Source organism: Orcinus orca, chromosome 15 (assembly GCF_937001465.1).
Source record: "Orcinus orca chromosome 15, mOrcOrc1.1, whole genome shotgun sequence".
NCBI lineage: Eukaryota > Metazoa > Chordata > Mammalia > Artiodactyla > Delphinidae > Orcinus > Orcinus orca.
In genome coordinates, this window is record NC_064573.1 from 23,203,232 (window position 1) to 23,226,718 (window position 23,487).

The 23,487-nt window shown below is 47.7% G+C and overlaps 2 protein-coding genes across 51 annotated transcripts in view; both read left to right on the top strand.

Moving 5' to 3' along the window:
* The first annotated feature begins 1,276 nt into the window (after positions 1–1,276).
* Positions 1,277–18,970, top strand: MBD1 (methyl-CpG binding domain protein 1). Of its 50 annotated transcripts, none has more exons than XR_004481426.2 (17): positions 1,278–1,483; positions 2,699–2,832; positions 8,990–9,104; positions 9,200–9,366; positions 9,452–9,534; positions 9,706–9,746; positions 10,123–10,491; positions 10,655–10,729; positions 10,860–10,979; positions 11,063–11,131; positions 11,723–11,890; positions 12,265–12,564; positions 12,658–12,795; positions 13,146–13,280; positions 13,364–13,425; positions 16,325–16,619; positions 18,113–18,970. XR_004481426.2 is itself a non-coding variant. In XM_033421409.2 (17 exons), exons 2-16 carry the CDS (start codon positions 2,723–2,725, stop codon positions 14,594–14,596), a joined length of 1,992 nt encoding a protein of 663 aa, XP_033277300.1. In that variant the 5' UTR covers positions 1,278–1,483; positions 2,699–2,722; the 3' UTR covers positions 14,597–14,628; positions 16,332–16,470. The 50 variants fall into 50 exon arrangements, 49 of the variants coding, with proteins under 49 accessions (XP_033277295.1, XP_033277294.1, XP_033277305.1 ...); XM_033421409.2 differs by lacking the exon at positions 18,113–18,970 and adding an exon at positions 14,557–14,628 and having other exon boundaries at positions 16,332–16,470; XM_033421408.2 differs by lacking the exon at positions 18,113–18,970 and adding an exon at positions 14,557–14,628 and having other exon boundaries at positions 16,325–16,463.
* Positions 18,971–19,116: 146 nt separating this feature from the next.
* Positions 19,117–23,487, top strand: part of CFAP53 (cilia and flagella associated protein 53) — a 70,714-nt gene continuing 66,343 nt past the window's right edge. The window contains exon 1 of the mRNA XM_004266087.4: positions 19,117–19,511. Coding sequence (XP_004266135.3) covers positions 19,443–19,511 — 69 coding nt within the window. The 5' untranslated portion in view covers positions 19,117–19,442. The remainder of the gene's footprint in view (positions 19,512–23,487) is intronic.

Genomic DNA, 23,487 nt, shown 5'->3' on the forward strand with positions numbered 1-23,487 from the left:
CAACCATTACTACAGTGACCCATATGTCAGGGATGTTATATATAAGGAAGCTAGTGGGAGTTTAGTTTAAAATCAACTAAAAGCAAACTAAAAGCAAGTGAGGCAGGTTAAATTTGGTGGGCCTACTCAGGTTAGCCCTCCGTTTCACTACTAAGGGAGAAGCACGTCCATGCCAACGGGAACCAGGGTTTTTTCTCTTCCCAGGGGTCTCAGGACTATTATTCCTCACAAATCATTAACCATCTGCGTCAGCAAAAGGCATTCTTCGAATTTTCATATCAGATGAAGGCAAGGGTAAAAGCTGATAGAGAACTTCTCTGGCGCTCGTGCATTCCTTCTGAGTAGGCTAAAGCTCCTTCACAGAGAAAGGGGAGGAGGGTAGGACTGTGGGCCTATGATGGAACTGAAAAAATGGAGTCAGTGTGGTTCAGCCATACAGCACCTTTGGCTAACTTAATGTAAAGTGTCAGTGCCAGGCTTCCCTGGTGGCACAGTGGTTGACAGTCTGCCTGCCGATGCAGGGGACATGGGTTTGTGCCCCGGTCCGGGAAGATCCCACATGCCGCGGAGTGGCTGGGCCCGTGAGCCATGGCCGCTGAGCCTGCGCATCTGGAGCCTGTGCTCCGCAATGGGAGAAGCCACAATAGTGAAAGGCCCGCGTATCGCAAAAAAAAAAAAAAAAAAAAAAAGTCAGTGCCATTTTGATGTTTGATCCTTTGTCTCAAAGATGTACATAACTGTGCCTTCCATTTCTAACAGATGGAACAGTCCTCAGAGTTTTCCAAAACACTGTCTTTCAGATTATAATCCTCAAGTTGGCTCAAATAAAATTTTCTATTTCTTCTTTAGATCGACTATTGATTAATTTTTCCTTGACAGGAGGAACGGTAGAGCACAGGCGCGACCAAGGTAACAGGCGCGAGAGGAGTGTTCTGGCACGACCCCAGCCTTCTCCGCTCCTCCCTCCCAGTTACTCCTTGTGGAGATCGCCAACCAGAGACCAGGAACCCCAATCCCCCTCCTCCCCTTAGGTTGGGACTGGAGAGCGCAGGCGAGAACGAGATGGACGGAGGGGCGCGAAGCGAGGTGCGCAGGCGCTGCAAGTCTCCGATGAGGCGCCGGCCTGAGTGGGACGTCGGCGCGCAAGCGCAGCAGGTCCCTTTAAAAGGGGCACGCTCCTCCACCGGACTCAGCACGCAGGCGTGGAGTCTTCCCCGCTAAGGGTTCGCGCAGGCGGGGTATTAGCGCGCAGGCGTCCCGCCAGGGGGCGGAGCCCGAGAGTTGGGCGGCGGATATCCGGTTCCTGGAGCAACGAACGGCGGCGGCTGCGGCGGCGACGGCGACGGCGACAGCTACAGCTTCTGAGGAAGCGGTTGCGGAGGAGGAAGAAGAGGAGCTGGGCAAGGCGAGAGCCACAGGCGGGACCCTCGCCATGGGTCAGCGGACCTAGAGCGGTGGAAGGTACCGGCCGGGAGCCGAGCTGGTGAGACAGTCGTGGGGGTGGAAATGGAGACCGCTCAGGCGGAGAATGGGGAAGAATTGAGGCTCAGAACGCTGACGGAGAGCAGTGAAGGGCCCTCAGGCCGATGAGTGGGAGGAATGGCGGCGTCGGAATATTGAAGGGGAGTAATGGGGGAATTTAGGGGAAGGACGGGGAGGAATGGGCTCAGAAGACTGACAGGTGGAAGTGTCGGGGTCTTGGACGAGGACGGAGAGGAATAGGGGAGGATCCGAACGCTGAGGGCAGATATCGGGGCCTCTCAGGTTAAGGAGAGAGAAATGGGGGTCCAGAACGCTCAAGGGGAGAAATGAGGGGCTCTCAGGCTGATGACGGGGAGAAATGCGTTGGAATGCTGAAAGGGAGGCACGGGGGTCTCATATGGAGGACGATGAAAAATAGGGGGTCAGAGCGCTGACAGTTAGGGATGGCATGATCCTGGCCCAAGAGGAGAGGAATGGGGTGGGGGGGGTTCAAACGCGGAAGGGATGTCTAAAGCTGATGGGAGGATGAGGACGCTGAAGGGAACTTTTTAGCTGCAGAAGAGGGGAATAGGGAGGTTTGGGGGCTTGGGAAGAAATTGTGGCTTAGAGCACCGACGGAGGGAAAATAAGGTGGGCGAGGTTGTCAACGATATGGAGGAGCTGGGGGCTCTGTGGCAGAGGACACAGAGGAAGTCGAGGCAATAATACTGAGGTAGCAGGATAAGAGGACAGCAGACAGGGAAGGAATGGAAGAGTTAAAAGACTGAAAGAGAGAGATTAGTGACTCCTGGGTCAAGGAAGGGAATGAATGGGAGGTTAGGATACTGAGGGAGAGTTTGGGACCTGGGTCTGGGGACGAGTCGTATGGGGGCCTCTTACGCTGAGGATGGGAGGACTGAGGTCTCTCAAGCTGAGACTGGGGGGGGAATTGGGGATTAGGACGCTGAGAGTGAGGAATGCATTGAGGATGGAGACCCTTAGGTTGAGAATGGGGCTACCCGGTCAAGAAGTGGGGGGAATGACAAGCTCCTGGGCCCAGGACAGGGAAGAATGGAGTGGGGATGGGGGTTTTTCTCTTCCTTACATTGGCCAGTTGCTTGTGGCAGGTCCTAGATCTTAAACAAGCATTAATATCTCCGTGGGTTTGTGCGGCCTGGGGCACAACATGTTCCTCCCTAGAGCCTCAGTTTCTCCCACTGCCCCCTCCATGTTGCAGGCCGCTGCTCCTTCTTGTGGCCCCATGGCTGAGGACTGGCTGGACTGCCCGGCCCTGGGCCCTGGCTGGAAGCGCCGTGAGGTCTTTCGCAAGTCAGGTGCCACCTGTGGACGCTCAGACACCTATTACCAGAGGTACTGGGTGGGTTGTGGACAGAGTCAGGGGTTAGGGCTGAGCCTGGTTAGGCAGGGTGAAATCAGGGGTTGGGGTTAAATTATGCATATACAGTTGGTCCTTATTATTTGCAGATTCCATATTTGCAAATTTGCTTACTAAAATTTGTTTGTACCCCCAAAGTCATACTCACTGTGCTTTCATGGTCATTTGTGGATATGCACAGAGCAGCGAAAAATAAGTCGCCTGATGCATGTGTTCCCAGCCGAGGTTGCACGAGGCTTTCTTATTTTAGCTCTTGTACTGTAAACAAGTATCCTTTTTGAGGTGTATTTAGTGTTCTGTTTTTTGCATTTTTGTACTTTTTAATGGTGATTTTGCTGTTTGTAGTTGCCCCCAAGTGTAGTGTTGAAGTGCTGTCCAGTGTTCTAAGTGCAAGAAGTCGGGGATGTGCAATATGCAGAAAATACATATTAAATAAGTTTTGTTCAGGCATGAGTTGCAGTGCTGTTGGCTGTGAGTTCAATGTTAATAAATCAAAAAGGCAGTATATCTAGAAAAAGAAGAGGAAATTTGCCAATTAGTACATGAGGCTGCTCCAGAAAGTGCTAAAGTAACATCTATAGTATCTGATGAAGCTAAGGAAAAGGTGTTAAAGTGGCTGAATTCGCGGAACCATGAGATGATGATTAAAGTGTAGTGGACAGCGTTGTGAGGCTGAAAGCAAAGGACATTGACAGTCATGTTACCCAGGGTTATGAAAATGTTAAGCCTGTCTCAACTAGTGCTGGCTGGCTCACACGTTTCAGAAGGTGATACATCGTGAAATGTGTTAAATTTGCAAGTGAGGCAGGTTCTGCAGATAAGAGACTGTGGAAGAATTTAAAAAACACCTGGTAAGTGTTATACAGGAAAAGGGTTATGTAGAAGAGTAGGTTTTCAGTGCTGATGAGACTGGCTTGTTTTACATCGACAAAGGAACCTATATGACACAGATGTCTTCCAAAGCTCCTGGCTTTAAATCATTCAAAGACCATGCAGTTAATTATTTGTAAGAGGACTGTATTAAGCAGGGTGTCTTTAAACAGAAACACACGTAAAACAAGGTTACATACTGATCAGCTGACAAAATGTGACCAGAGGCTTACAGGAACCTAACCTGTAGTTCCATTAGGAGCAGTGGTTCTGTACTCACTAATTCAGTGTTCAAGGTGACTTTATAGAACAGATTACTGTGAATAATGAGAATTGACTGTAAATACATGAAAATACATTTTTATAAACCAGTTACATTTAAGGATTTAAGGTCTTTTAGAATATGTTAGTGATACGGTTATTAAATTTCTTAAACTTTTTTTGTATGTAAGTTGTTGTTTCCTTGGAGGAATATAGTAAAATTGTACCTACAATTACACTTATTTATATGTTTATAAATAAACATATGGTGTTTTTTAAATGTTTATATGTTTATTTATATTAGTTGTACGTTTATCCACATATTTACAATTTTTATAAAACTTTCAAAATTTACAAATACAAGTGCAATGATCAAGAACTGAAAAGGCCAGAGATTTTACCCTAATTAAGGCAAGATAGCAAGTGAATGTGTCGCGGTTCTGTGGATGCTAGTAGGAGATATGAGGCTTCTGGTTCAGAGATGAAAGACCGTTTATTACTCACAGCATTAGCAGTATCCAGTATGTCATCGTTATTGTGCCAGTTCACCAAATGCCAGTTCCCACAGGGTGACGTGAAGAGAGTAATTAATTAGCACCTACACACGCACTGGTTTGTGTTGTAGGAGAGGAACCTTGAGCTTAAGGAATCCAGTCTTTTATAATGTTAGGACAGTAAGGATGCCTTCCCTTTGCTCTGGAAGGACACCCTATCTCTTATCTTCCAAGGCTGATGCTGTACACATATCCTTGAAAAGATAGTTCATAACAAAGGATAGTCAATGCTGCTCTTGAAAGACATGTAGAAATGTGAGAGACCTGTGGAATATTGTCTCCCAACATCAGTTACTTATACTTTGTTTTGTATGTAGTTGCATTTATTTGTTTACATATGTATTTGTATGTATATCTATATGTACACTTACTTATATGTGTACAGTTGACCCTTGAACAATGTAGGGATTAGGGGTGCCAATCCCCTGTGCAGTCGAAAATCCACATATAACTTTTGATTCCTTAAAAAGTTAACTACTGGGGACTTCCCTGGTGGTCCAGTGGTTAAGACTGTGCACTTCCACTGCAGGGGCATGGGTTCAATCCCTGGTGGGGGAACTAAGATCCTGAGTGCCATGTGGCGCGGCAAAAAAAAAAACACAAAAAAATTAACTACTAATAGCCTACTGTTGACTGGAAGCCTTACCGATAACATAAATAGTTAACACGTATTTTGTATGTTGTATATATTATATACTGTATTCTTACAGTAAAATAAGCTAGAGAAGAGATTAAGAAAATCATAAGGGAGTTCCCTGGTGGCCTAGTGGTTAGGATTCTGGGCTTCCACTGCTGTGGCCCGGGTTCAATCCCTGGTCGGGGAACTGAGATCCTGCAAGCCGTGTGGTGCAGCCAAAAAAAAAGAAAATCATAAGGAAGAAAAAGTTCATTTACAGTACTGTACTGTATTTATCAATACCATAAGTTTACATCATCTGTTTACAAGATAAATTGCTTGTATGTCAGTACCTACATCAATATTGTCTTATATGATACAAAACATTGTAGATATTATACATATTACTAATACCAGACATCAAAAATGAAAAGATAATTGAAAAATTTATGTTTATTTACAGGTATAACAATTCATGCATTGATAACTAAGAAGGAGCAATATGATTGCTTTATGATAGGGTACTATAATTGATACGATTGCTTCATGGATTGCTTCATGGTAGCCTCACCTGTACACTAATGAATGAATTGTAAAATTTTTATGGCATACAGTATTATAATCATATTCATAATACAGTATTGGGAACATTGTTACATTTTTAAAAACCACTTACCTGTGACGATAGGCAGTTTTCCTGATTGCCAGAGAGAGAGGCATACCATATGGTAATGTAATTCTTTGAAAGCAAAGTTATAAAACAGTAAGAAAACTAACATGTTAAGTTTATATTAAATATCTCTCACCTTATGCCTGTGTAAGTATAGGCAATCCACTTCAAGTCTCGCACAGATGAATACTTGGGTGATGAAACGTCTCATACAGTTCTTGCCGTACAGTTGTTAGGTTTTCACACAAAGATACCCACGCACAAACATGATAGGTAAGTATTAACTGTACAGCCTGATGATTATTTACTGTTCGTTAAGTGGAAGTGGATCATCATAAAGGTCTTCATCTTTGTTGTCTTCACGTTGATTAGGCTGAGGAGGAAGAGAAAGAGGAGGGGTTTGGTCTTGCTGAGGAGGGCGGCAGAGGCAGAAGGAGAGGAGGTGGAAGGGAAGGCAGGAGGGCCAGAACACTCGGTGTAACTTTACAGAAGTACATGGTAATTTCTGTTTGACCTTTTTGCTTTTTCACTTTTCCAAAAATGTTTCTACACAGTACCAATCTTTCTTCCACTGTTTGCTTTAGTTTGTGTCCATATCATAGAATGGTCCGTGTTGTAAAATAAGTCAAAGTATTCTTGAATATCGGAACCCTTCTGCTAGATTGTCTAATGTCAGTTTTTTTCTGGCACTCCTTTTTCTTCGTCTTCTTCCTCATCATCTGGCACTGGTTCGGCAGCGTTCATCTCCATCAAGTCGTCTTGTGTTAATTCCTCTGATGTGGTGTCTGATAGCTCTTGAATCCAAGATCCATGTCTTGAAACCCTTCATCCCCTCCCCGCTTTTTGCCGTACCCACAATCTCTTTCATGATATCCTTGATTGACTTGGTCGTAAATTCTGGGAATTCATGCACAACATCTGGACACAGTTTTCTCCAGCAGCAGTTATTGTTTTGGGCTTGGTGACTTTCACAGCCTTTTCTATAACGATGGCGTCTTCAGTGGTGTAATTTTTCCAGACTTTCATGATGTTCTGTCTATGAAGGCTCTCTTCCATAGTGTTGACAGTCTTTTCTGTAGAGTACTGTGTGTAATGAGCCTTAAAGGTCCTTATGACCCCCTGATCTAGAGGCTGAATTAGAGACATTGTGTTTGGGGGCAGGTGGACCACTTCGACACCTTTGGTGTTGAATTCATGGGGTTCTGGGTGGGCAGGGGTGTGGTCCAATATCAAAAGAACTTTAAAGGCTGTCCCTTACTGGCAGGGTACTTCCTGACTTCAGGGACAGAGCATCAATGGAACCAATAAAAAAAAGGGTTCTCGCTGTCCAGGTCTTCTTGTACAACCAAAAGACTGGCAGCTGGGGTCTGTCTTTTCCCTTCAGGGCTCTAGGGTTAGCAACTTTATAGATAAGGGCAGTACTGATCATAAACCTGACTGCATTTGCACAAAGCAGTAGGGTTAGCCTGTCCCTTCCAGCTTTAAATCGTGTTGCTCACTTCTCTTTCTTACTAATATATGTCGTTTCTGGCATTTTTTTTGCAGAATAGGGCACTTTGATCTGCATTAAAAACTTGTTCAGGCAGGTATCCTTTCTCCTCAATGATTTTCTTAATGGCGTCTGGGAACTTGTCTGCTGCCCCTTGGTTGGCAGAACCTGCTTCTCCTGTTATCTTGACACGTTCAAAGCCAAACCTCTTTCTACAATTATCAGACCATCCTTTGCTGGCATTAGATTCTCTGGCTTTAGAGACTTCACCTTCCTTTTGCTTTAAGCTGTCATTACAGTGACTTCATTTTTTCTTGAATTATATTGGAATTTATAGGTATGCCTTTCTTATAGCAATCCTGCATCCACATAAGAGCTGCATTTTCAGTGCGAGATAAAAAGGTGTTTTGCAAAAAATACAAGGTTTTCGAGCTGCTGGTGTAGCTGCAGCGATAGATTCATGAATTTCCTTTTTTTTTTTTTTTTTTTTTTTACAATAGTCCTTACAACTGGATTCATTAATCTTGAATTGGAGGGCAACCACCTGCAGATCTCAGTCTATGGTACATGTCAAGCAATTCTGCTTTTTCTTGTAATGTCATGACTTTTTTCTGCTTCTTGGGAGCACTTCCAGCATCACTAGTTACACTTTGTTATGGGTCCCATGATGTTATTCAGGGTTTACGGTATTGCGCTAAACGCGATGAAAATGACATGAGAACCACTGCAAGGGGTCACTTTCTACTGTGATGTGCAGTTTACTGGAGAAACAGTCTGCTCACTTGGAGATGATTAGCCTTCCATGGCATTTTAAGCAGATACTCACAACACTTGAGCTCACTGCGGTAGCAACAGGAGGTGGCTGTTAGATGATTATAGTAGTACAATATGTACTATAGTTAATTTTATGCAGTTATGGTATAATACTGCATCTTTATGTTTGTTTACATTTCTCTTGACTGCGAATGGTACCACATACAGTCTTTAAGTGTGTGATAAATAAGTTTTGATGTTTAAACTTTTATAATAGATTTATGTATATTTTATGGTGGTAAAAGATGAAATAGACTAGTACTACATATATTTTATGCATTCATGACACACCTAACTTTTTCTTAATTTTTTCAATATTTCTAGGCTACGTGGTTCATTGAGTTTTTTTAAATAGTCACAAATCTCCAAAAAATTTTCCAGTATATTTCTTGAAAAAAATCTATGTATAAGTGGACCTGCACAGTTTAAACCTGTGTTGTTCAAGGGCCAGCTATATTTAAAACATTTGTTTGTGTCTTATATAAGTTTTCTTTGTCTATGTATTTAGTATGTAATGCTAACACAGTTACATTATTCAATGTATTTGTGCTCCTATTTGTGTTTATTTTCACTTACATAGAATACCACTAGTAGTACACATTATAAATACATGCACATCTGTTTACATTTATATTACTTATTACTGTTTGTATACTTGCTGGTATTTATACACCTTTTATCTTCCTGCTGTTCAGGATTATTTGGGGTGGTTACTTGGTCGGGGCTCGTAGGCTGATCCCAGGCTGCCTCCTGTATCCCACCAGCTCTGCAGGCCTATTCACCAGCCCAGTGGGAGGGTTGTGGGGGTGGAGTGGCAGTGGTTCCACCTAGGTACCAACCCGTCCTGGCCCACCCCCAGCCCCACAGGAGACAGGATCCGAAGCAAAGTTGAGCTGACCCGATACCTGGGCCCTGCGTGCGATCTCACCCTCTTTGACTTCAAACAAGGCATCCTGTGCTATCCAGCCCCCAAGGTACTGTACAGTGTGGGATACCCAGGCAGGAGTGGCTGAGCCACCTAACACCCACCCGCTGACTTACATCTTCCTGCCCTTGCTCTTATCTCCAGGCCCATTCCTTGGCCATCCCCAGCAGGAAGCGGAAGAAGCCTTCGAAGCCAGCCAAGGCTCAGAAACGTCAGGTTGGACCTTCGAAGAGCGAAGTCAGGAAGGAGGCCCCAAGGGATGAGACCAAGGCTGATGCTGGCACAGTCCCAACCTCACTTCCTGCGCCTGGGTGAGTGTCAGCCTCAAGTGAGCCAGGTCCACGAGGGCTGTGGTTGGGGGTGCACTCGGCCCCACGCCCATGTTTCCCGTCCCAGGTGCTGTGAGAACTGTGGAATCAGCTTTTCAGGGGATGGAACCCGACGGCAGCGGCTCAAGACTCTGTGCAAGGACTGCCGAGGTGAGTGGCCCCTGGGGCACTGGGAGGTAGAGCCGGAGCAGGCTTGGTGTCAGGCTAGGACACAGGTGTCTGGCTGGAGATTGAATGGTAGATGTCAGGATGGAGACAGTCATGAGGTCAGGTATCTGATGCTCCCTTTACATTTCTCTTCTACTCTCTTCCTCCCTGCAGCACAGAGAATTGCTTTCAACCGGGAGCAGAGGATGTTTAAGGTAAGCACGACCTGCTTCCTCCTCACAAGTGTGCGGTGGGAGCAGGATGTGATAGGGGCTGGTGAGAGTTCGAAGGAACAGTGATGGATCCATAGGGTGTCAGAGTCATTTTGTAGGGAGCTAGCTACAGTCAGCTGACAGTAATGGGAGTTAATCAGTAGACACAGTGACGAGGTTCACAGGGGAACAGTAGACATCGTTATGGCCTCAATGATGGTGGCTAATCAGTAGTCATCAGACAGTGAGTGATGAGACAAATGGGGGATGAGCAGACATGATGATGGGGGCCAGTGTGGGGTCAGTAGACACACGAGGGGCAGTGCTCCTGGAGCCACTTTGCCTGGACCTGTGACCTTGCCCCGCCCATTCCTGGCAGCGTGTGGGCTGCGGGGAGTGTGCGGCCTGCCAGGTAACAGAAGACTGTGGGGCCTGCTCCACCTGCCTTCTGCAGTTGCCCCATGATGTGGCCTCGGGGCTGTTCTGCAAGTGTGAGCGAAGACGGTGCCTCCGGATTGTGGAAAGGGTGAGTCGGGCAGGTGGGGTGGGCCCGAGGCTCACCTGCACTCCTGACCCTCATAGCCCTGGCCCCATGCGTCACACCTCCGGCCCCCCACAGAGCCGAGGGTGTGGAGTGTGCCGGGGCTGTCAGACCCGAGAGGACTGTGGCCGTTGTCGAGTCTGCCTTCGCCCTCCCCGCCCTGGTCTCAGGCGCCAGTGGAGGTGCGTCCAGCGGCGTTGCCTGCGGGTGAGTCAGGCTGGAGGGGCCGGTGCTGGTGGGCCGCGGCAGAGCTCACTGTACTGTTACAGCTGCCGCTGCTTCCTCCCAACCTGGCCTTGCCCACCTCATGTCTTCTTTTCTCCTCCGTCCCGTGCTCACCTCCTCGGCCCCGCCTGCCCCTGTCTGCCAGCACCTTGCACACCGCCTCCGCCGCCACCATCAGCGATGTCAACGACGCCCTCCCCTAGCTGTGGCTCCCCCTGCTGTGAGTGCCCCGGCCCACCCTCTGCCTGCCTGTCCCACATGCATGCTTTCTGCACACCTCGGGGGAAGCAGGTGGTCCTGTGTCTACCTGGTACCACCAAGCCTAAACTGTCCTTCTGGCTTTCTCTCAGGGTAAACACGGCCACCGCAGGGGAGGCTGCGACTCCAAGGTGGCTCCCCGGCGGCGCCCTCCCCGAACCCAGCCACTGCCTGCACTTCCGCCCTCGCAGCCTCCAGAGTCTCCAGAGCTGGTGAGGCCCTGGTGGGCAGGGGGAAGGCACAACCGTAACCTCACCCACTACCTGCCCTGACCCCACCCCATTTGCCTCTGCAGCACCCCAGAGCCCTGGCCCCCTCGCCACCTGCTGAATTCATCTATTACTGTGTAGACGAGGACGAGCTAGTGAGTGGCCTCACCCTACCTGGACAAGCCTAGACTCTCCCAGGGCACTTGGTTAACCCCAAAGAAGCAGATGCTGCCATGGGCCTAATAAGGGAATAGTAAGGCACAGTGATGGGTGCTAGTGTGGGATGAGCAGACAGTGGGGTAGGCACTAATATGGGATCAACAGGTGAATTGACAGTACCTAATGTCGGATGAACCAGCACTCTAGTGGGACTAATAGAGGAACATGGTGACTGAAGTTCACGCAGGTTGAGCAGATGTTGCAGGTGCAGTGATGGGAGCTAAAAGAGTGTCAGCAAAATCCTGCTGGAGATGGGGGTCAAAGACATTGTCTTGGTAGCTAGTGGGGGACTAGCAGACAGAACGATGATACCGTGCTGGAGCAGCCACAGTCCTCGTGGTATCAGGGGCCATCCGGTACAGTGATACTGCCTGGTGCTCGACTAGCAGACACTGAGGTGTGACTAGTGGGGAGTCAGGCTAAGACCAGTGTCCAGCCAGTTCCCTCCAGTGGGGCTAGTGGAGGAGTAACAGGAGCAGCATTGTAACTGTCTTAGTGACAGCGTCCCCCGTCCCTCTGCTCCCCAGCAGCCTTACACGAACCGTCGGCAGAACCGCAAGTGTGGGGCCTGTGCGGCCTGCCTGCGGCGGATGGACTGTGGCCACTGCGACTTCTGCTGTGATAAGCCCAAATTCGGGGGCAGCAACCAGAAGCGCCAGAAGTGTCGTTGGCGCCAGTGCCTGCAGTTTGCTATGGTGGGTGCAGCAGGATGGGTCAGGTGGGTGGGGCGATCAGTGCCAGGCCCCCCGGTGCCTGAGAGGGATGGGCCGGCCTGGTAGGTGGGTGGGGACCGGCCAGATGGGTCCTGCAGCTTCGGAGCGGTGGGTGGGGCAAGGGGTTCCGCCAGCAATTAGCTGACGTTGTGCTGAGATAAATGAAGAATCTGGGTGGCACTGGCATTGCCAACAGGAGACTAGCAGGCTCGGTGACGAGGGGCTCATACCTGAGGAGACTCTGTGCTGGGATTAACGGGGGTGGGGGAAGCGGAGTCACAGGCACATTGATCGGGGCAGGGTAGTGTGGTTGGCCATCGTACCCAGCGGCCATAACACCCCATCTCTCCTCACAGAAGCGGCTGCTGCCAAGTGTCTGGGCAGGTTCCGAGGATGGCGCCGGGCCACCCGCACCTTACCCGCGTCGAAAGAGGCCTGGCTCTGCTCGAAGGCCCCGTCTGGGTCAGACCCCGAAGCCTCCCTTGGCCACGCCCATGGCCCAGCCAGACCGTGCCCAGACTCCAGTGAAGCAGGAAGCAGGCAGTGGCTTTGTGCTGCCCCCGCCTGGCACCGACCTCGTGTTCTTACGGGAGGGTGCAAGCAGTCCCGTGCAGGTGCCTGGCCCAGCTCCAGCCTCCACAGCGGCTCTGTTACAGGTGAGGGTCCCACCTTATCCTGCCCTTCCCGACCCCACCCAGCCTCGTGTGGGGAAGCTGGGACCAAGTCTGCTGCCATCCTCCTTCACGCAGGAGGCCCAGTGCCCTGGCCTGAGTTGGGTCGTGGCCTTACCCCAGGTGAAGCAAGAGAAGGCGGATGCCCAGGAAGACTGGACACCGGGCACAGCCATCCTGACTTCTCCTGTATTGCTGCCTGGCTGCCCCAGCAAGGTGGGGGTCAGTGATGGGTGGTCTGTGAGCAGAGTGATGGTGAGCCATGATGGTGGTTCTTTGAGCAAAGTAATAGTGTGCTGATGACAGCCTCTCACAGAATCATCCCGCCTGTCTGACAGATGCCCCACCCTCCCCAGGCAACTAGTTTTGCCTGCTTTGCTGCCCAGCTAACAGAAGAATGGAAATCTGTGAGGAATGGGAAAGGTTTGTAGGCAGAGAGATGGTTTTTCTGTGCTCAAGTGTGACAGAAGTGGGATTGTCAGCACAGTGACATGTTGGCTGATAGAGACACTTTCCTCAGGCCAGCCCTACCCTTCTGACAACTGCCCGTTTTCCACCTCCCCCAGGCAGTAGACCCAGGCCTGCCACCTGTGAAGCAAGAGCCACCTGACCCTGAGGAGGACAAGGAGGAGGAGAACAAGGATGACCCCACCGCTGACTTGGCCCCAGAGGAAGAGGCAGGAGGGGCTGGCACGCCCGTGGTCAGTGCTGGGGGACACCTCACTCTCCTGACCCTGCTTTAGCCCCACCAGCCATGTTGACCCTGGTGTTAATTCTTCCCCAGATCACGGAGATTTTCAGCCTGGGTGGAACCCGCCTCCGGGACACAGCAGTCTGGTTGCCAAGGTGTGCCCTCCACAGGGAGGGGTGGGGATGGGATTGGGTGGGGTGCCTGTCAGATGTGGGCCCTGAGTCTTAAAAGTACACTCAGCGTTTTGGCATGGTGTTGTGGGAGGTAAAGGCCCCACACCACTGCTCTTGTCACAGTCAGTGACGGGGTTTGTACAGGACCTTAGAGATTTCTCCTGAGGTCCAGGTCAGGGCTGTTCTTGAGGAGGGTTACAGGAGGTGATGGGGGGGAGAGGATTTGGTGACCTGTGATGAGATTTGAAAGAAAAAGAAAAGGAAAGCCTTGTCCCCATATCCCTAAGAAAATCCACAGAGGTCAGGCTTAATATATAAATTCTTATTCAGAGAATTATCATTCGGGGTCTTGAAGGCCTGTGGAGTCTCCAAAAGATGAATGGGTGGGCTGGGCAGTGGTGGGTGGGCAGGAGACCTGGGTCCTAAGATGGCTTTGTGATCTGGATCCACATACAACTGGAGTATCCTCTGTGGAAGGGATTAGGCTGTGTTTCTTCAGCCTTTCCAGAGCCCGTTGAGGTCATTTACTGTTTTAGCTGCTGCACAGGACTGTCCCCGCAGGCGTGGCAGTAGAAGGCAGGATAGGTGCCTGTAAGGACTGGGACGGTGGGAGGAGGACAGGGGGATGCTGCCTCCTGCAGAACTGCTGACAGCCCTGAACAGAGCCCCAGACACAGGCAACATAAACCTGTTGGCCTAAACTCCTGGATTCCTTTGTTCCTGCAAACTAGTGTCTGCAGGCCAGAGACTTCTCCACCTGCACCTGGGCAAGTACTGAGGTACTGATTGCGGCCCTTCTGGGTACACTGCAGTGTGGCATACAGTGGTGAATCAATGACCCTGGAAGGCTTATCCTTCAGAAGATACAGGATTTCTGCCGTCAGGGAGCTTATAATCCAACCGGGGAGACTTATTTCCCCTATGCATGAAGTCATTACATATTACCGGAGAAGGTAATGATGTGCTTGATGTGCTACATTGTCTGTAATGGAAGATTTTAGAAGAGAGAAGGGAAAATTAAGGGGAAATGGAAGAGTAGGGAATGGTTTGTGATGCTCCATTTTGCACATAGGGAACCTCATTCAACATACAGACCTGCTCCCTCTTCTCTAGGTCCAAGGACCTTAAAAAACCTGGAGCTAGAAAGCAGTAGACTGGAGGCTTCTGCAGACTGTAGGACTCAAGGTGATATTTACAGACCGACTTTATGAGAGACAACACTGATCTGCTCAGAGGCTGGACCATAGATGGATTGCCAGGGCTTGTGTGGGAGTCAGTAGGAACTGGGAAAACCTACCACCAAACCAGAGGAGCAGGCCTGTTCAGTACTTTGAGCTTATAGAGGAAGTAAGCAGAAAAGGAAGGAAAAGAGTAGAAAGTTGGTGCACCTGCTCCAACCGGTGCAAATCCCAAGAGCCTGAGAAGTGTGGATATTAAGGATGGGGGAGTTGGGATGGGATGTAATTAAAGCCACCTTCAGCCTAAACAAGCCATCATCATAAATAATTTTAAATACATTTGGATGAGACCTGGCCGTGACTCTAAACATTTCCTCAGGGAGACAGCAGTTGGGAATGTAATGTGAATAAATGAGGAAAGGAACTGCTATTTGGTGAGTTCCTCCCATGGACCTAGTTTAGTCCTCAGAAACATCTTTCTAGAAAGGCATTGGTTTTGCCCATTTTTGCAGACAGGAAAACTGAGATGCAGAGAAACTACATAACTTGTCCAGTGTCGAACAACTAACATTGATAGAGCCTAGAATCAGACCCAGGTTGTAAAAGCCTTGTCCTAAGTTAAGCCACTAAACTGTTAACTATAACCTATATCTAATAGTGTGTAATAATGTTATATTAACGCAAGTTTCCAGTGACCTTGAAAACAAGGTGGATTACTCTAAGCTTTATAACAAATCCCTTAACACTGCTGCCCTTAGGGTGGTTTAGGGAGCACCAAGCCATTGTGGATGGTGCCACCTTATCAGAGCACCCGCAACTCCTGAGACTGGGTTCTTCCCAGGCCTTGGGTGCTGCATAGGATCCCTCAAACCCAAAAGGCATCTTTCCCCATTGGCGCTGCTTGTCACCGTCACTCCCCGTCCTCAGCCAAAGCAGCCTTCAGAAGTAAAGCTCCTGGCCTGGCTCATCATTCCTCACAACTCGAATCCCCTGTCCCTTGGTGACCTTTGTGCTTGGTTTCTGCTCTCAGCCCCTATCTACTAGGAGTCCGAGTTCCTGCTTCACGTCCTGCCTAAGGGCCAGTCTTGGCTCAGCCCTGCCTCACTTTCCAATTCTGCATAAAGTGCCAAGAAAATTAGACCTGTGATTCATCACTTAGTTAGCTTTACAGTGGCAGGACTGAGTGCATGCCTCCCTCCTTAAATTTTGTAGCCTATGTGCTTTGCTTGCCTTACTCAAGTCCCAGCTCTGCAGCTTTAGATAATTCAGATGTAGATTAAACTTTTCTCTAGTTTAACTCATTATATAGCCCTCTGCCACCCTCCTCTTCTCCTTCCGTTGCCTCACCCTGCCTACTTCAGCCAGAGGCAAGACTGGATAATTTTATTGATACTGTTTTGCTCCCCCCCCACAAGGATCCAACCACTCAGCCCTAGTATTCTAGTGGTATTTTGACAGTGATGTCCTAAGTGAAATTTATTTGAATAGCATTCTGATTCATGAGATAAGAGTTTGGTTATTGTGTGTATGAGGATACAGTCAGAAAAGCAGCACCACTAATATAAAGATTTTATGTGTATATGTACATATAAATATGTATATTAAAAGATTTATTGTAGGGATTTGACCTTATGCAGTTGTGGGAGCTGGTTGAACAGTCTCTGTAAGGCTGTTGTTTTTACATCTAATGCTGGAGCTTGAAGTCTGCAGGGCAGGCAATCGGGAAGGGAAGATGGATGTAAAGAGTGGGAGACCGAGGAGACACTGGCGCCCACGAGCACGAGCTGCAAACCACGCGGATGGCCCGGAACCCATGTCAGCCTCTCACCACCTCCAACTTCGATGATGTGGGTTTCCTGCAGAAGAAGCTGGTGCCCTTCATCACAGAGTTAAATATGCATCTGGGCCAGGAATTAGAGAAGCTGAAGGAAGACCCTGGGGAAGGTGGAGCAGCTGCAGGCCTGGCTGCAGGCCTGACTGCTGCCCCATACCAACGAGGTGAGCCAGCAGATAAATGACATGTGTGAACTGCAACAGTGCCTGGTGCCCCTGCACCAACCTTCCGAGTGTGCTGCTGCTTCACTTCTGCCCTCCAGATATCACGCAAAATGTCTCTTGTGGCCCATCCTAACCGGAAGCGTACGGGGAAGGGAGTACTGGGAAACGTAGCCTAGTCAAGGTGACACGTTACAAAGCCACCCTGCCATGAATCAGCTCCCAAGGGTCTCACTACTCACCTGAGGATAAAGGATAACGTGATAAAGCTGCGTTGCTGAAAATGCAAAGCTGAAGACCATGGATTTCATGGTGACCCCAGCAAGTACAGAAATTCTGTCAAGCCCACCCAGAAAAAACTTGCTGGTCTCGGCTATTTTTGTGTCATTCGAGTATTGAGAACCTGGCCCATGGTAGGCACTGTACTTAATACTGGGATTCAGGAATGAAAAAGATATAGTCCATGCAGTTTTATTAAATACATCAATATGTATTTACAAATGGTGAATGGATTTCCAACTTTATCGTGGAATTTAATGGTGAAAACACAGAATTCAGGAAACTGTTGGGAGGACAGCCCTTGCGTGAACCTTGTTGGGGCACAATAGGCATTGGAAATAATATAAATAGTTTCTATCTCTATGCTGTTCTATTTTAAAATTATTTTTAAATGATTTTTATTGTCCCGTTTACTGATTTATACACTTAGTGTTTCTTTTGGAGACTCTTGATGGTGCTTAAGTGTTGATTGACTGCCTCTGAGAAAGTGGTATAGTGGGTGGCAAGAGCAAGGTCAGGTTCTGTCCGTGGACCTTGGGTGAATCACTTCTCTTAGGCCTCCCAGGAGGTTGAGACTTGGTTGAAAGCCTCGTCTCACCGGGCTTGGCTCCTGGCCCAGCCCCTCCACCCACTGAATAGGCCCGCCAGGGGGCTCCGGCGCCCGGACCGCGGTCCTCCCACCGGGGCTCGGGAGACGCTGCCCCTCACCCGCCTGCCTTGGCGGCCCTGGGGCGTGGGCGTGGCCTCCGCTGGGTCCAGGCTTCTGTTCCCAAGCCGAGCCGTCACGGTGGGAAGCCGAATCCCCTCTTCACAAAGTGGCTCAACAGGTAAAACCGAAGCGGAATTAAATTACGGGACACGCCCAGGGTGAGGGCGCGGCAAGACGAGCTCAGGACCAACGCTGGGATGTGCAGGGCAGCCGGGTATTGCAAAGGGTCCATTTCCCCTGTCTCGCTGAAAACTCCAGGCTGTAGACCTCGGAGGTTACTTACCGACGGGCGCCCAAGGATCTCAGTGGCTTTTACCAAAACCCGCTCCTAGGCCGAGGGCGTTTTCGTCGCTTCTCTTGCCCAAGGGTGTGGTGTCAGGGTGCTTCCACCCAGACCAGCCGGCGGGCCAGGCACCCGTGGGAATCGAAGATCAAGGAACTGGCCCTCAGGACCGTGTCCAGGGAACGGAGACAACCATCTAATTTCTTTCTTTTTTGTTTGTTTCAGGCTACGTAAACTCTTAGCAGTAAATGAAAATGAGTATTTTTCCGAACTGCAGTTGAAGGAAGAAGCTTTATAGGACATAAAAGACAAAATGAGAGAATTATTAAAAGAAAGTTTGAAAGAGAAGAGAGACACTGTTTTGTGGCTGAAAGCCTGAACCAGCAATTCAGGAAATGGAGTCCAAACCTAGAAACATTACTGCCTACAAAATCCGAAGTGGGCGCATTACAAATGATTAAGCAATGCTAATTTACCGTAAATTGCGGTCTTAAGATGGGATGCACAGTACTATTTGTACTTTGGTTGTTACACGTCAGTGACCGACTAGGTGCTGATTTTTTTTTGTGTTGTAGTGATGGTTCTATGTTCACCCCCACTATAGAAAGAGTACCAAAGTGTTATTTGGCTTTTAGGTATTAACTACCACCTTGCTCTTGACCAGAAGTACAGCTGTGGTCTCCACCTGTGCTGAGGGCCCCTTCTAGGTTTCCTGACCTGTGTTGTTTTCCTGCCTGGGATCCGGAATCTCAGAGCCCGATCACCTGCAATTCTAATCCACATCCTACCCCTGCCCTAGTTTTTATTGTGCCCAGCCAGGTCGTGTCACTGCCGTACCAGCCCATCTGATTGCCCCCCATCCTAGGGTACCTCAAGTCTAAGCCCCGGTTTCCTGATTTTATTAACAAATTTGTCATTACTGGTTGAGTTGGCTGACAAAACAGGCTCTCTCAGCTTTAATTGTTTAGTTGTAAAATGAGGATAATACCCGCTGTTCCATCAATCTTGTAAGATATTTGTGAGGCTCAGAGGTTTCATGTGTGAAAATAACTTGTAAATTCCTGTAAAGAACTACGCGAATAAGGTTGTCTTGTGATGATTTATGTCATGAAGATTAACTTAGAGATGGGCCTCAAATTTTAGCCTACCAACAAAATGCCCACTAACCTTTCTCATGCTTTTAGACCGATTACAAGATATAAATAGAAAAGTCAATTGGAATGTAGTTAGATCTTCGACTAAACTTCGGGTTAAGGAGGCTCTTTTTCTGCTATTTGATGAACCCTGGAAGAAGGGAGTGAGGTCGGCGGGAGGCCTGGCGGAGGGCGGGGAGAGGACTGCGCAGACTCAGCTTTTCCACTCCCAGAGGAAGTCGTGAGTGCTGGAGTCTATGGTCACCATGGTGACGGGACCAACTTCCGCCCCCCTCACCTGCCCTGATCCCCGCGAGGCGCACCATGGCAACCGGACCTCTGCGTCGCGGAATCTGGTCCCTCAGGTCGCTGTGGTTGGGTAACCGCGGCGGGCGTCGCCCCGAACCCGAGGGGACTCGAAAATGTACAGCCAGCGATTTGGCATCGTACAGCGGGAGGTTAAGGGCCCCACTCCCAAAGTGGTGATCGTGGTAAGCACGGGATGTGTGTGCGGGACCCTACCGCTTTCTGCGTTTCCCCCAACTCAGCGCAGCCCACCCTGGCCCCCAGCAGGGGCTCTCTCGAGGGAAGCAGGTGCTTGATGCAGCAGCTTGCATTTTGAAAGAGGGAAGGATAAGGTCTCTTGCCTAGCTCTCGTACTCCGTCCCTCCCTACCCCCCAACCCCCCGCGTCATATAATATTTACTTTCTGTATTTGGAGAAACACCACTTTAGATCTTGAGAGTTTTCAGTCTTCCAAGACTGCTGAAAGAGGTCGTCCCTTTGCAATGCGGAGGGTGTGTCAAGGAAACGGTGCTGGGTCAGGCGGCAGGAAATCTGGGGTCTGGACTGGCAGTGATGCAGCTGTACGGTCTTGGGCTAGTTCTACACGCCTAGGAAAATCGTGTGTTGAAGGAGTATTGGGCTGTGAGGGGTTGTGAGTGGTTATAGAGCCCTTTCTCTGCTGACTCAACCATAACAGAAGCGTCCCTGCAGGCCTGGGAATAGGAGGTTGGTTGCCTTTAAGGCAGGGGAGGTGGTAGGAGGCCAGGGGAATGCTGCGTGCTGCAGATCCTGCTCAGAACCCCAGACGCTTGGTCCATGCACCTTTGTTTCTACACACTGGTTTCTACAGGCTAGAAAACCACGTGTAGGCAGGCAATTATAGAGGTATTACTTGAGCCCCTGCTGTGTGCACAGCTCTGTGGAAAATACAGGGGTGAATACAGTGACCCTGGGAGGTTTACCCTTCTTTAGAAGTCTGATCCCTGCCTTCACGTTGCTTATCATCTAACTGCAGAAACAACTTGCTCATGCACAAAACCATCAAAGGTTAACACAGTATGTAATGATGTGCTATACTGTCTGTGTTGGAACATTGTGGAAGAAATATCAGGGATAATGAAGGGTGCAGTTTTATTATGGTCCATAGTGCGCATAGCAGTTCTCAATGCCCCCTCTTTTTTAGGTCCAGGGACTGTTGGATCTGGGTTTGGAAATCAGTAGAGTGGAGTCTTTTACAGTCTGTACGGTTCAAGGTGATCATTATAGACAGACTTTATGAGGGACAGAAATTGATGTACTTTGGGTTCTGTACGCGAACACTGAGCTCGGGCTGGGCCATTGGTCAGGTGATATTACTTGTGTTGGGAACCAATAAGGATTTCTGTTCCACCAAATTACCACCAAACTGGAGAAGGAGGCCTATTGAATACTTTAAGCTTATAGAAGAATAAAGAGGAAAAGGAAGAGGTCAGAGCTGGTGTATCTCAGGTGTCAGAGTGTGATAAGAAGTGTGGATGTTAGAGGTTGCAGAGTTGTGGTGGGAGAAGAATTAAAGCCACCAGAGATGAGACTTGGATGCTAAACAATTCCTCCAGGAGAAGTTGGTGAAAGATGAAATGTCTGAAGTAATGGAGAAGCAAAAGGAGCGGCTATTTGGTGAGTGCCTCCTAGGAACCCAGTTATTTACTTCTTGAAATAGTTTTTTAGGAGGACATTTATTTTGCTCATTTTGACAGGTGAGAAAACTGAGACTTAAAAAGATTAAGTAACTTGCTCAAGATCACACAATTAGTAATCAGTAGAGGCCAGGATCAAACCTAGGCTGTAAGACATCATTCTTTAAGACATTAAACTGTAAACTGTAATAGTAGAAACTAATTTGAGATGTTGCAGTAACAAAAGCGTTCAGTGACCTTGAAAGTACAGAGTAGTTATTAAACCCTTTGTTCTGAATTTAGCATGGTTTAAGAGTTGCAGTGTCCATTATGGTGGGCACTAGCCACAAATGGCTTTTGAGCACTTGAACTATGCGTAGAGTCACATGTTGAAATGATAATATTTTGGATATATTGGTTAAATAAAAATATATTATTAAAATTAATTTCCCCTGTTTCTTTTTACTTTTTAAAATACAGCTACTAGAAAATGTTATTAAATTACATATCTGGTTTATATTATATTTCTGTTAAACAGGACAGGTTTTGATTACATAATGCTAAGACTCTGCATGGATTGGCACCACCTCGTTGTTCGAGAACTCCAGATCATACCTGTTCATCCAGAGATAAGGTCCTTCCTGATCACAAAGTCCTACACAGGATGCCCAAGCCTTAAAGTGCTTCCTAATCCCCAGCTACTGCTCAGGCTGTTTCTCACCACCCTCCACCCCCATCCCCCTCTTCAGTCAAAATGTACCTCAGAACCTGGTTCTTGCCCTGACAATTTGACAATTGATTCCTTATGACCTTGGTGCTTGGTTCCTGTTCTCAGCCCATTTGTCTACTGGGAGCATGAGTTCCTATGTATATCCTGCCCAGGGTGCAGTCTTGACCCAGCTCTGCTTTGTTGTCACTGAATCCACGTTCATAAAATGTTTTATGTATTAGAGAACAGTAGTTTGTTAACTAAATCTAGGCTCTAAATAATTTGGATATGAATTAGCTACTTCCCATGATGTAACCCTCAACATCATCCTTTGTCTCCAACCTACCTCAGTTTTGTATTATCTTGTTCAACTAATCTAGGTGTGTGTGTGTGTATATATATATATATATATATAAAATATATATATATATATATATAATATATATACACCCTGAGCCCTGAATCTTTTCATGAAGCTATCTTTAAATGTTTATTTTCTTTCCCTAGGAGATTCCCTTACCAAGTCCCAATTCTAAGTGTAAATGATCAGATTGACTCTGCCACATGAGTTAAAAGTTTTGTTACTGGGCTTCCCTGGTGGCGCAGTGGTTGAGAGTCTGCCTGCCGATGCAGGGGACACGGGTTTGTGCCCCGGTCCGGGAAGATCCCACATGCCGCGGAGCGGCTGGGCCCGTGAGCCATGGCCACTGAGCCTGCGTGTCCGGAGCCTGTGCTCCGCAGCGGGAGAGGCCACAACAGTGAGAGGCCCGCGTACCGCAAAAAAAAAAAAGTTTTGTTACTGTGAATCAGCACACCAGAGTCTCACTACTCACCTAAGGATGATTTGATAAAACTGGCTGAAAATACAAAGCTCAAGACCATGGATTTCATGGTGGCCCAGGAGGAGCAGGAATCACATCAAGCCCACCCATAAACATTGTTTCATTCATTCATCTTTCCAATTCATATTGAGAACCTGATGCTGGTAGGCATGTTCATTGCTAGGAATACAGAAATGAAAAAGATATAGTCCATATGATTTTATTAAATGTGTCAATATGTATTCACAATGATATATGCATTTCCAACTTTCTGGTGGAAGTTTGTATAAAATGAACATATTTACAGAAATTCAATTTACCCCAAAATGTCAGGAGCACAGCTCTTACATTAAACTTCTGGGCACAATAGAAATAGGAAAAAAGTTCTACCACTAGGGTTTTTTTTTTTTTCCCCCTTTTCTTTTCCTTCTTTCCCTCCCTCCCTTTCTATCTTCCTTGCTTCCCTCTTAGTAAAGGGTTTTTCATTGTCACAACTTGTTATATATTGATATATCCTTATACTTAGATAGTAGTCTCTTAATTGAAAGAATTTTTATGTTGGTAACTATGTTGTCCACCCCTGAGAAACAATGTGGGGTAGTTGGTGGCAAGATCAAGGTCAGGAATTAGAAGACCTCTAATTCTTGTTCTATCCAGGCCTGCCCTAACTATTTAAAGCACTTTGAGCAAATAACTTATCTATTGTTAAGTTATAACTTATCTAGATAATCCAGAGATTATCTAGTCAATTATCTATTGACTAGATAATCTCTGGAGCCCTGTTCAAATTTTTAACTTTATAATTCCATGAACTTTTACTCAAATGGCATTTGAGAAATATTTGAGACTGATTTGATGACATCTTAGGTATAGGTTCAAAGAATCAAACAAGTTACATCTTAGGCACCTAAGTTTTTTGCAGTTGTAGCAGGATGTATTAGTTTTATATACCAAGTTTTGATTAATATGAGTATTGGTGGAGGTCATGATTAATTGA